This window comes from Alligator mississippiensis, chromosome 1 (genome assembly GCF_030867095.1).
Source record: "Alligator mississippiensis isolate rAllMis1 chromosome 1, rAllMis1, whole genome shotgun sequence".
Taxonomy (NCBI): domain Eukaryota; kingdom Metazoa; phylum Chordata; order Crocodylia; family Alligatoridae; genus Alligator; species Alligator mississippiensis.
Window position 1 is genome coordinate 48,614,149 of NC_081824.1, and position 13,990 is coordinate 48,628,138.

A 13,990-nucleotide genomic window follows, 5' to 3' on the forward strand; every position below is an offset into this window, starting at 1 on the left:
GACAGCAATAGCCATAGCCTTGACCTTTATAAGAGAATTGTGTGCCCTTGATATGTGACCTGACCAACATGAATGTCACAAACAGACCCAATGAGAGGACTGTGAAGCATTTGAAAACTGCGAAGGTGGTCATGTGGAAGAGGAACAATTAGCGTAGCTAGATATACGTAGAAGCTGCTTAATATGTTTTCTCTGAAATGTGTTTGTTCTCAGTAGCATGCCACAGCCTCAACAGTGCTATTGAGAATTGGCTGGTCACTGCTTAACCCTGTCATTGTCCCTCTTGATGAACAGAACTACTGGGGCTGTATTCAAGTTAGAACTGCTGTAGTGATCACAGTGAATTGTAGAAGTCTGCATCCTAAAGTCCCGGGAAACAAGTGGATCATGGGATTTTAGGTGATGGCTGGAGGCCTTAGTGGACTGCCATTAAAGAGGCCCTTCAGGCTCCAAGCTGGTGTTGCCTTGGGCTATGACACCCTGCACTGTTTGAAAACTTTTGTGGTTGGCCTGCTGTTTTTTCTGTGATGATCTCCTGAAAAGTCTACAATAGACACTCATTTGCCTGACTCATATCTTCTTACAAAGAGGGAATCATTGAGATTGCTGTATTGGAAGGTCATTCCAGCACCTTCTTAAAGGCAACAGCTACCTGGTCATATAATAAACTTCGTGCTGGAAATCCAGCAAATTAGTCTCTGTCCATCCTATGGATTTTAACCATGGAATCACATTTTGCTTGCTGTGTCCCATAGTCGCATTCTATAATCATGGTAACTGCTACACGAAATGTGGAAACCAAACTAAGCATAACCAAGGATCAATATTTTTGTTCAAAGTGGAGACTTGACATGAAATACATGATGAGTAATCATGTTTTTTTCTTCAATGTATTTTAAGCATTATGCTGATGTAGGATAGCCATAGGCTTCACATCGGTAACCTCAACAAGTAGGCAGCCACTCATAGATAGTACTTTCAGTTGAATTTTTCCTTAATTTCTCATTTGAATTCTACAATAGATTTAAAATTTTCTTCTTATACATGAAGCCCTGCTTATTCCTCACTGGGGATCTTAAAACCCACCAGAAATGCATTCTATATATATATATATATATATATATGCCTTCTCTGTCCTGTTAATGGACTTGAGGTCCACATAGGAATGTGGTCTTTTTTTTTTTTCTTTCCCCAGAACTACCACTTCCTCCTGCCAGTGTTTTGGAACTTTTAACTGCCTTTTTTTTCTTAACTCTAGAGTCTCTAGTACTTCAGTGATCTGGGGCTTTCTCTTTGCCTCTGAGAAAATGTGAGCAGCAGAGGCCAACCATTTTGGCAGACATGCCACAAATTAGCTCCCCCTCTTTCCCCAAGAGCCACTCTGATCTCTTATTCTTTCCTGATCTGCTGCTCAGTTTTCTGCCATCTGTTCTGTTCTTCCTTACCAAACTGCTGCTCTACTTTCTGCTTCCTACCCTGTGCTCCCTGCTTGATCTGATGCTCTGCTTTCTTCTCTGTGCTCTGTCTGTCAGTGCGCTGCCTGTCTTCCCCCAATCTGCTAGGCCTGTGCGAATTGGGAAGTATTCAATTCAGATTTGGCCGATTCGGAGGATAGTGATTCGATTCAGATCGCTGTCCTGAATCGATTCAGCCGAATCAGCTTCAGAAGACTCCCATGGTACAGCTTGCATTGCAGCTTTGCAGGGCTCCATGTGCTGCCTGGGAGCTGGGGCCACTGGGGCTGAGTGGTGCCGGGCTCCAGCTCCCAGACAGCACGCAGTGCCCTGTCAAGCCATGCTGCACCTGTGCCATGGAGCAGCTGTTGTGCGGGTGCCAAGTGGGGGAGAGGGGTGATCCCCACTGTCCCCCACTGCCCTGCGCTGTGTGGAGGGGGCTCTGCCATGAGCCCTCAGAGGCCCCAGTCACTGCTGTCGCAGCCGGTGAGTTACAGGGCTTTTTTTTTTTTTTTTTTTTTTTTTAAAGTGCCAAGAGGCTGGACCAGGTGGGGGATGTGGCCAGGCAGGGCAGCCATGGGGGCTTCTCCCATGGCTCCTTCGGCTGTGCCTGCCTCTGCTCTGCTCTGGCAGGGGGAGCCGTGGGGACTATGCCCTGCTGCCACTTGCCCAGCCGGTATGGAGCGGGGCGGCGTGATGCAGGCACGGCTTGCTCGGGGCAGCAGGGCAGAGCCCCAGCTCTGAGTGCTGCCATACCCTCATCAGTGCTGGGAGCGGGGTCTGTGCCCTGCCACTGCTTGCTATTTGGCATGGGAAGCGCGGGATGTGGGTGCTGCAGCGCTGGGAGTGGGGCTGTGCCCTGCTGCCACTTGCCCCCTCCTGCCTGGAGTGAGTCACGCCCACATCCCGCCCTGGCTGGGCAAGTGGCAGCAGTGCAGAGCTCCCACTCACAGGGCTGCCATGCCCACATCCTGCTCCCCTCTGCCTCTCTCCCCTAGTCATGTGCCCCCTGCCCCAGCCCCAATCCTTCCCTTCCCCACACCTCTTCTCCCAACTCCAATAGACTTACCAACTGGAGGCTGCTGTCAGCTGCCTGTTTAGTCCATGGCCAAATCTCCAAATCGGCCAAATCTTTTCCAAAGCTTTTCCAACTCGATTTGGATGCTTTGAATCGATTCAGAGCTTTTACTTGGTCTCCTGATTTGATTCGGATCTGGAGAGTCAGTCCCCGAATCGGGCTGAATCTCCTCCAAATCGAATCAGCTACTGAAGCTTCACACAGCTCTACAATCTGCCATCTGCTACACACAGACGTTGCCCATGCTACTTGTGGCATCTGTGCTGCAGGTTTGCCAGCCCAGCTGTAGAGGATCCATATATCTTACAGTGTGCACAGTCTTACAGTCTTTGCAGTGAGAATGAGGATGCCTTTTGCTAAACATAAAACATTAAACCTGTAATCCACTTTCGTAGCTTGTGGATTGGTATTTGAAATCCATTCTGTATAGGCATGCTGGACTGGGTGCTTGTGGTGGACTGGGTGCTTGGGGGGTCATAGCAATACATCTTGGTCTATTTTGCTGGGCTTGCAGTGCTTGCTGCTCTGCATTCCCAAGTCTGAATTCTTCATCATAACTAAGCTGTGCCCTGCCTAATATGTGATATACACTGTTTCTAGGATATCTAAATACTAGTATTTGAAAAAATGATTTAGCAAATAATGTTTATCTATAATGTGAGTAGTAGCAGTAATAAAAAACAGTACTTTTATATAATAGCCTGGCCACCTTGAATTTGCTAGGTTTGGTCCCTTCCTTCTCTATCTTTCACCTATATAGATTTCACTTAAATTTCCATGCTTATCAGAAGTGCAGATGTCACCAAGTTGGGTGCGGTTGCAGATATGCTGAAGGGTAGGACTAGAATCCAGAATGACTTGGATAAATTGGAGAAATGGTTTGCAGTCAATCAGATGAACTGCAACAAAGACAAATGCAAAGCCCTGTCTTTGTTGAACAGAACAGCTGCATGAACAAATACAGACTGGAGAATGATTGGCTAGTCTGCAATACTACTGAGAAGGATCTGGGGTTTAGAGTTGCCCCCCTGGGGGTTACATAAGATGAATAGGTAACTGTGTGCTCTTGGTCCAGAACAAAAACCAACAACATACTCAGTTGCATTTACAGAGTGTCCCTTGCAAATCAAGGGAAGTGATTCTTCCACTGTATTTGGCCTGGGTAAGGCCTCATCTGGAGTACTGTGTCCACTGTTGTGGAGCCTGGAGACATATCACCAACAATGTCTCTGGAAAATGCTCCGTATCTAATGGGAAGATCGCGCACAAACACCAGCGTTCTTGCTGAAGCCAGTGTTACCGACACTGAAATGGTGATTCTCAAGTACACCGTTGCGTGTGGATGCCTGACTCTTGACTTCCAAAATAAGTGCTCTACTCCCAACTGAGTTATGGCCTGAGATCTCACAGTGGCCAGAGGAAGCACTTCAAGGACACGTTGGAAGCACACCTCAAGAAAATGAATGCCAGCATCTAGAGCTGGGAGGAGCTGGCTACTGACTCCAGTGATGCCGCAACCTCAGCTAAGTGGCAGCTTGTTTCAAGGTAAAGTGTCTTGTCCTTGAAGCAGAGAAGAGAGAGGAGAGGAAGTAAATGGAGAGTAATACCAGCCTGCAGTCAGCTCTTCCCTGCGGAAAGACCTGAAACTTCTGTAGCCAGATCTGTGGCTCAAGGATTGGACTCTTAAGTCACCTCAGGACCCATGAATGAGCTGTGGTAGAGATCCTTGGATCAAGGGTTGCTGATGACAACATCCAGTTCTGGGCCCTGCACAAGACAGAGACAAATTGGAGAGTCCAGCAGAGAGCAACAAAAATGATTAGGGGCCTGAGAAGCATGGCTTATGAGGAAAGGCTGAAAGAACTAGGTTTATTTAGTCAGGAGAAAAAAGACTGAAGATAGATTTGATAACAGTCTTCAAATACCTGAAGGGCAATTACACAGAGGATGGAGATAGCATTTTCTCTGTGGCCGTAAAGGATAGGATTAGGAACAATAGCCTCAAGCTATAGTGGAGAAAATTTAGGTTGGAGATTAAGAAGAACTTTCTGATGATGGTTCTGACTGGTTAAGCACAGAACAAGCTATCTAGAGAAGCTGTGGGATCTCCGCCCCTGGACATTTCTGCCCACTCCCCTGTACCTTGGATATGAGCAGCTGTCAGAGGCAGAGGATGGGCATAGGGACCCAACAGCAGCACATTGCTACAGAGGAGGGAGGGATCTAGGAGGCTTCAGCCCCAAGAGTTTGTGTGCAGGGAGCTTAAAGCTACTGCTGCTCTGTGTTTTTTTGTTTGTTTGTTTTTTTAATGGAATGGAAAATGTTTTTAAGGACTTTTATGGACAGGGCTTTCTAGGGTGCTGTTTTACAGAGTGTCCGTAAATTTTATGGGCAATTGAGAACCCTGCCTGACAGCTTTGCTTGGGTATCTCCTGGATGCTTATTTATCAAAGGGAATCAAGAGAGAGTTTTACAACTAAAGGATGTTGAGAGGTTTAGAACACCCTAATTTATTGATGCATTGTGCTCAGCAACAGTAATGTGCTTGTTTACCTAAATTCAGTAGATGCACTAAAGAGGGAGTTTCCAAATTGGAACTAACCTAATGAAGCTAAACAGCACAAGCATAAACACCATCATCTTCTAGCCACATGGCAATATAGATAGAATTAGCCAGGCCACAAAGAAGGGAGAGGAAACAGAGGAGTGTGCCTGACAATGCAGGCCCTCCACACCCATGGGCTCTCTACCTTCATTAGCTAGTCAGGGGGAGCTAGGAAACAATGGGGTCCAGGCTCCTCCCCCCTCATTAATTTAACCCTCCTTCAAGGCTTTGGGGCCTCTTGCCCTCTTTAACGAGGTATTGTAGAAGTGCAGCAACAGCGGTTAAGGGTCCCTCTTCCAACTCTCAGGAACTCTGGCCAAGTCTTCCTTGAGGCAATGAGGATACCGCAGCTGTAGTGGGTAGAAGGTAAACTGGCTTGGGGAGATAAAGACACCGGAAAGATGCAGAGGGGCTGGAGCAAGGGGCCTTGTTGCCTGCTGCAGGGTGTGAGCCCGTGGAGAGGCAGTCGCAGAATGAACTCCGGAGGGTGCAGTCCCAGAACCTACTCTTCTGATGACCCAGGAATGATGGAGTAAAAGGGAGGTGATGATATAAGTGCATTTAGGTTTGCAGGAAGCCCAACTGGGACCTGTGCACACCAGGGTTGGGAATTATTAATCTCTCACTGTAGGGAAAGAGAGCAGGAGTAAGCCTTCTGGATGGCGCTCCGAGGAAATTACACAGGTATGTCCCTCTACGACTAGGGTAGGAGCAAAGCAGCCCCATGAGATGAGATGAATTGGCCATGTCACTGGTATCTCTTGTCAATAGGCTGAGGGGGAGGAGAGACAACCTGACAAGAACAGTATTTCTTTGGATGAGTAAGTACAGGTAGACAGTGTAAATGTGATCTCCCAGCAAGTTTCTGAACGATAGAGGCTGATGTCTGGAAGGGTGCACTGAAGAGAATCCAGATATAAGTAGGAAGCACACCTATTGAGGTATTCAGTTCTACATCCTTCTCTGTGGTGAAATTACTGTTGGATACTAAAGCTGATCATAAGAAATCTTACGTAAGACCTCCTCAACCCTTGCAGGCCTGTTTGTCAAAGGCTGTTATGGAACAGCTTTAGAAAGGAAGTGTTCACACTTTTTTGTGAAAATAGTTTGGAGGCTATAGGGTCATAGGAAAGTAGGGCTGGAAGGAAACTCATGTGGTCATCTAGTCCAATCTCCTGCTCAAGGTAGGATTATCCTTGACTAGACTATCCTAGCTAATCCTGGGATATTTTTATTCCAAGACAAACACAGATGCAATTTATCCTAGGACAAAGCTGTTCCTAGCTCAAGACATTCAAGGTATAGTGTCTATCTTTGTGAAAAACGTTCTTTAGGTCAATTCAGTAATTTCAAAAGGTGGATTCCATTCTGGTCCCTGAGGATATAAGATTAGAGTCACGTTGAGATGGTTTATGGTTTCAATTGATGCTGCTGTGCATAGAGGTTATCTGTATGTAAAATTGTCATGTGAGAAATGTTTGTTTTACAAAACTCTGCTTGGTCCAACACTGTCCCTTTTGGAAAGAAGGTGGATCTGTTCTCCTTCATCCCTGGAAGACTTCATTGGAGCTATTAAAATGTACTCTTCTCTCAGCAACACACCCTAATTTTACAGGATTAATCAGCTACTTATGGCATCTACTTTGTTTTTAAAATAAACATTTAAAGCTTAACATCTTTATTTAATTTCAGATTCTTTTGAGCTCAGATGAGGAAATGTTGCATTTAAGCTGAGTTCTGACATTGGGACTGTCAGTGTTTGGTTTCTAGTGAAAAGGGTGTTTTTAGCCATGTAATTTCTTTAAGTTCTAATTGGTTCCATACTTCAAGCCAGAAAACATCTGGAATGTTTAAAAGGAAAAAATTGTAATTACTCTAGTTGTTGCCTCCCTTGCTCGCTTTAGCTTGGTTTTGCTATTGCCTAGAACTCAGAGGTTCTATCCAGGCCCTAAAAGGCATTTTTTGTGGTAAGAATTCTAAAATAAAACAAAACCTAATATCAGATTACAAGTTCCAGTGAAATAGTATTTTGCTGAAGTCTTAATGTTCAGTGGGTGTGTCTACACATGCATTTACGTTGGCTTAAAGTTACTGCACAGTAAGTGGGAATAGGCCAGCATCTATGTGCAGGCATTAAAGCGCATTAATGCTTGTGTGTGGACTGATTTGGGACTAAAGTCAGTCCCAAGTCAGTCCACAGACAGTGTTACTGCACAGTAAGGCATCTACACATACATTACTGTGCAATATCTAATCACATGTAAATTTGATACCTGCATAATACAGGTATCAAATTTACACCCAAATCAGTATAAGTCACCATATTTACTGCAGAGTATGGGTGCACAGTACTGTGCAGTAAGTATCTGCGTACATATAGACATGCCCAGTGTGTATTTAGTATCACAAATTGAAAATGTAAAGAAGATGGTCTGCATTCTATGAGGGAATGTATAATGTGAACACAATATGTTGTAGAATAATTTTTATTAATACCTGAAAGCCTTATTTAGAACAGTGAATTTGAAGTTTTCTTTATTGCAGTTAGTGGAACCACAGATACTCAATCTGAATAAGTTTGGAATGATGTTCTCGTTTAGGTTTTATAGATTAAAAGTTAAATAACACTTTTTCTCTTGAAACTGTAGAATTCCACTGCCAACAAGGACTGCACTTGGGACTGTGCCCAAGAAATCCAAAGCTGGCAGCAGTGTATAGAACCCAGTAACTGGTGCTTAATTACAGTGTATTTTATAAAAGATATTCAAACTCCTGCTGTGAAGAATTTACCATGTCTTTTGGTAATGTACTGGAGGAGTTGTGTAACTTTACAACAGTGAAAGAGAAGCTTAAAATTCTAAAATCTCATTCTTGTTAATCAGTTAAAGTACTGACCTTCCTTACTTTTGGAGTAACTCATTATCAGTTTCCTGTACCAAACCTTTCTTACTGTTGGGGATAACTCATTATTTGTTTCTTGTACTGTTTTGAAGGAGAAATAGAAAGCTGTAAGTTTGGTAGTGTCCTTATGGTAACATGTGAATTCAGTTGCATAGACCCTTACCTACTTAACAGGAGTTTGACTGTAATAAACTACTTGACTAAAAATAGGATTTTTAAAACTGAGTGCATTTCTGTAGGCCTTAGAAGCTTTAAAGAAACCATTTTTAACACCATTTTTCAGAAAACAAAATTAAAACCTTTTTGTACTCTGTGAAGAAAGAACATGCAAGCTTCAGAAAACCACTTTCCTATTTGTACCACAGTATCTGGTTTTATTTTTCCTGGGATGTTGAAGAATTAAAGCAGATTATAGTGTTGGGATAATGTATGACTCCTTGTTTTCCATTTAGTCATAAATAAAACCCTGAAAAAATCTGAATGTTACTATGTTGATATTAGCAAAAGCCTAGGATACAGTCTGAACAGCTTAGAAGCATAATGTCACTTACATTAATGAGAATACTGTGGATGGAAAGGTAGAAATAGCAGAAGAAGAGTGTAACTAATGCTGCTGCATCTCTTTTTTTTCTGCAGCCCTCACATCATAACCTAAAAGCCAATAAGCAAATTATATTGCAATAACAAAACTAAAACAAAACCACAAACCCCTTTCAGTCTGTTTTAGTAACTTAATACAACTGACCTTCCTAACCATGGAAATTTTGTATTTTCTTTGTTTCATTTCTTGCTGTAATGTTTTTAACCATAGTAGGAAAAAGGCTCTAAAGATGCTGTTTTAATTTGTGACAAGATTATATAAAGTGTGTGTAAGAAGATTGACAAAAGTTTAGAGTTATTTTCTTTACATTTCACTGGAATTCACTGTGGATAGCTTCTCCTTTATTTTTTAAGTTCTAAAATTATTTGAACAAAATTCTGAAGTAATGCTAATTTATTTTTACCTTTTAGCCTTTATAATCTGGCTTCATTGGAACTCAGAGAAAATCTGCTGACATATTTACCTGAGTAAGTTGCCATGCATGTGTTACATGGTCATGTATGCTTTGTATAGGTCTTTGCATCCTCAGAATTTTTCCAAGAGCTGAAGAAAATGTTTTTGGTTATGAGCTGCAACTTTGCCTTCGTAAGTGGCAAGTTGCCTTTATGAACTTTAATTGCTACTTGTTAGGAATGAGGAGTCTGAAGGTTGTGTGCCAATCATTTTTCCCCCAAGTTCAATGTATTGGAAACTTAACACAAATGTGTTCTCTTCTGTGTAAAAATTAAGGGTAATGGTGGTTTGGCTCATTTCAGGACCAATAATTAATAGTCAGGCAAGTGAGGATAGGACTAATAAAAACCTCATACTTCAAAACTGTAACATTTATTTTGGATTGTACTAAAACTATGTAGAGCTATATTAGGGACTGAATGATTTAACAGAAGATTTACAAAGATTGGAGATTAAAGCCTCTAAATAGAAGCCAAAATGAAAGACTTAAGTGGGCCTGCCAGCAACATCCCAGCAATCAAATCCCACTCTCAGCTGCTGTGAGAAGTGCTGGGATTTCCAATTTCACCACATTCAGGGAATTGTTTTTCTTATATCAGCCCCTAGTTAGCAGACCACTGACTTTTGGGGGTTTCCTGCTTTTTCATTACTGGAACAGGAGGATAGTGTTCTGTGTGTAGTTTTGTCCTTCTTTCTCATGACTCCAGTGTTTCATATGTGGTTTAGGGTGTGGGTGTCAAAGAAACGGCCTGCTGGCTAGATTCCGGCTACAAAGCCCTATTGTCCAGCCCACGGTGCTGCATGTTGGTCTCTGAATAGATCTCACACAGCATGCAGCACACTTTGGACTGGCCCCATATGCTACATGCAGCATGTGGTGGCCCCAGCCCCACACACTGCAGGTGGTGCGTGGGGGTGGTCCAGGCACATGTTGCAGGTGACATGTGGGGCAGGGCTGAGTTGGAGCACATGGGGCTAGTCTTTGGACCCGATTTGGCCTGTGTGTTGGCCCCTTGTCCCTCATCCCACACATCGGAGCTGGTGAGTTTGATACCACTGATGCAGAGAGTAAGAGATCTAAGTTGCATGGTTACTGCTACTGCTAACAGAATGGGCTACCTGCAGTTTTCTGAAGCTTTCTAATCTAATAATCTGCAGCTTTCTGAATCTTTTGCATTTTCATCTCAGATTTACTGCTGCTCAGGGTTATGAATAGCAGTAATAAAACTGACCAGTCCAGTTCTTATTATAATGATGCAGATGGGGGAGAGGTTCAAACTGCTCTAGAGATGTCAGGAAGGTTCTGCTGTATCCATTCAGAAGGCTTCTTGTAAAGTTGTTAAGTGCTAGAATTCTTTTTAAATCCAAGCTGAAATTATCCTTGTAAATTGATGGCTTTTCAACTAGGAAGGATTTCTGTTTCCTGTTGGTGAGCCGACAGACTAAGTCTGTTTTTAGTTTGTGCTTTGTTAAACTACTTCATATGATCTCTGTGGAATTGTTCTTTCAATTGTGCAGTTGTTTTGGATATGTTGTGGAGGTTTTCATCTGACTTCAACTATCCATGGTATAGACCATGGCACAGACTGGTGATTAGAAATATGGGCAGTGGTCTGATTGCTTTATAGTAAGTTTTATGTTTCAAAAGCACTAAGTTATGTTGATTAAGCCAGTGTTCTACAGTATTATTTTAATGTGAATAAAATAACCAATAAAATGCTTTCTAGAATGTGTTTGAATTCAGAGTATAGCTTGCGACAATATAGGTTCAAATATTTAGGGTTGCTGATGATTTTGTCTAACATGATTATTTCATTCTGTCTGTTCCTACAGATCTCTTGCCCAGCTACAGAGATTAGAAGAACTTGATTTAGGAAACAATGAGCTCTTTCACTTAGTAAGATATGTTTTCAATGGAATATTTTATTGATAACCTGTTATCCCTGTCCTCTGGAACTGAAATACCTTGAGCAGAAATTTCCAAAAGTAAAAGCAATGATAATTATGGAAACTTTATATTCGGTGTGTATTTATACACACAGATATATGCACCTGCACACAAAATTATTAATCTGAACTATGTATGTGGTTGGGTGCTCTGCCAGATGTTATATTTATTTAATTGTGCAATAAATTGTAATGTGCCACACATTCAGCCAATGTATGGTGTGATAAAATAACGAACTAGCCATAAACATGTTCCAGATGAAATCTTGAACATTATTGTGGCTGGCTTTTATCAGTAATTTGGATATGTTCTGTTAGTGTGGTGGTATAATGAGCTCTGAATTGTCACTTGAAGATGTACACTAATCTCTCCCTTGTTGGTGAGGGCATTAAAATATCTGAGACTGCATCACTTCCACCTCCTTTATTGGCCTCATTTACAGGCTTTGTTGGCCTAACACAGAGTTTGAGGGCTTGGACAGATGGTGTCATTTACCTCAAAGCAGATAGATATATGTCTTATTTCCAGGTTGCTGCTTGCATCGGGCACTGCTGTAGTGCTTTGCCACTGGATGGCACAGGAGCAAATAAGATCTGGTTTGCATTGACTGTATAGCTTCTGTGGAATGGAAAGAGGACAGATGTCTACACTGGTGTATCTTACACTAATGAAAATTTTCCTGGTGTAATTCAACACTGGTTTCAAGTAATTTACACCAGCATAAGGGTTTTTAAATCTCCTATCCAAGCCATTTATCAAGTACCTAAATGACATATTGGATTCCTTTCAATGTATGTAATTAACACATCTTAGTACTTGTGGTTATACTATGTCACATTTTCTAAATTATAACTGTGTGGTTTTACAAATAGTACTTGGAACAGGTCACTTTTTCTTTGGGGCTGTTGCCTCAGGGTAGCAAATTTTCTATCTATTCAAATGCTATAAGTACTAATAGGCAGACAAGGTTCCTTGGGTGAATCTGATATCTTTTATTAGACCAACCCAAATAGTTGGAAAATAATTATTAAGCAAGCTTTCGGGTTCAAAAACCCTTCATCAGGCTAAGGAAGTTTCAGCAGCTGGTGTGTGCTCTTCCTGGATGGAGTGAAAAGTAAAGAAGCCAGAGGCTGGGCTGGTATGCATACAAGGCAGATTGTCAGTGAAAATGTAGATTGAGGAGTCAATGGGTGAGAGACAGGCTGGGGGGGGGGGGGGGGGGGGGGGAGGTTTAGCAAGGTTCGGTACCCTTTTTAAGAATAGGGTATTCTTAAAAAGATCTTCCCAGAGCCACCCATCCTAGCCTTCAAACAAGCACCAAACCTCGCTAACCTCATCACCAGAACCAAACTTCCTGAAGCCCAGAACACACCAAAAGGATCCAGACCATACCATGACAAGAAATGCAAAACCTCCCAACACATCTCCACCACCTCCACAATTACTACACCCCACAACAGAGCCTTCAGCATCCCTGCATCTTACAGCTGTACCTCCAGAAATGTAATATATCTCATCCAATGCACCAAATGCCCTGATGGAAAATACGTAGGAGAGACCAAACAACAACTGCACCAGAATGAATGTACACTGGAAATCTGTCAAAGACAGAAATACCCAATTACCTGTGGGGGCACATTTCTCACAAGAAAACCACTCTCTCTCCAATCTCTCAGTCCTGATCCTCAAAGGAAACTTACAAAACACTTCCTAGATATGAGTCTATGAACTCTACTTCATCAGCCTCCTGGGTGCTAAAAATCATGGACTAAATATAGACATTGGATTTATGACACACTATAACCTGCCTGACATCTGACTCCCCAGGTATCTCTCCACTTTCATCCCCCTTCTCATCTGCCCCCGGCCTATCTCTCACCCATTGACTCCTCAATCTACATTTTCACTGACTATCTGTCTTGTATGCATACCAGCCCAGCTGCTGGCTTCTTTACTTTTCATTCCATTCAGGAAGAGCACACACCAACTGCTGAAACTTCCTTAGCCTGATGAAGGGTTTTTGAACCAGAAAGCTTGCTTAATAATTATTTTCCAACTATTTGGGTTGGTCTAATAAAAGATATCAGATTCACCCAAGAAACTTTGTCTGCCTATGTCCTTAGACCAACACGGCTACAACCTACACGCCTATAAGTACTAATACTCTTTTATTTTTGATTAACTGTTGCAGCCAGAAACCATTGGTGCACTTTTCAATCTTAAGGATCTCTGGTTGGATGGAAACCAGTTATCCGAAATACCTCAGGTAAGGCAGAGCTTTAATGATATGTTTCGTCTTTAAAAGTAGTTTTATCTAGTTAAAAGCTTTTCTTGTGTAGTAAAAGTGAAAATAGTAAACAAAAGAGAGATTCTTTTTCATTTCTTGTAAATTTTTAAATTATACAATCTATTAGAGTTTTGTTATGTAGTATGGAGAATACCTTTAGGATAACTTCTCATTAATCCCACCTCTCAACTCTAGAGGATGCTGTGAGAAATCTATTAGATGCTTGTAAAGCATTGGAGAAAGTGGCCACATACTGACAGAATATTTTCTTCTTCCAGAAATCAGTTAGGCTCAGTATTAAGGCCCCTGGCAGACTTTAATATGATTACATGATTTGATTCAGGAATTTTTTGCTTGATCCCAAAAATTGTGTCCTGGCATTCCAGATCTGAATGGCATGACACACAACTTTTGGGATGGGGAATAAAATTCCTCAGATCCCAATCCTGATGTCTAGACCTTCAAAGGAAGCATGATGTCAGGGACCTATCCAGGGATCTGGCAGGGGAGAGCCCCAGGTCCCATGCCTGGGGCTGCCCCATGGCTCATTCCAGGTATTGGGTATGAGGCATCTGTCCCAGACTCTGGGGCTGCCTGTGCCCCATCTCAAACATCAGTTGATTGTCAGGACTGGGTATGAGACTTGGCACACTCTCAATTTAA

At 42.3% G+C, this 13,990-nt stretch overlaps 1 protein-coding gene across 1 annotated transcript in view; it reads left to right on the plus strand.

Moving 5' to 3' along the window:
* LRRC1 (leucine rich repeat containing 1) overlaps positions 1 to 13,990 on the plus strand; it is a 119,728-nt gene that overhangs the window by 78,359 nt on the left and 27,379 nt on the right. The window contains exons 5-7 of the mRNA XM_006262418.4: positions 9,050 to 9,106; positions 10,926 to 10,989; positions 13,232 to 13,306. Of these exons, the coding sequence (XP_006262480.1) occupies positions 9,050 to 9,106; positions 10,926 to 10,989; positions 13,232 to 13,306 (196 nt within the window). The remainder of the gene's footprint in view (positions 1 to 9,049; positions 9,107 to 10,925; positions 10,990 to 13,231; positions 13,307 to 13,990) is intronic.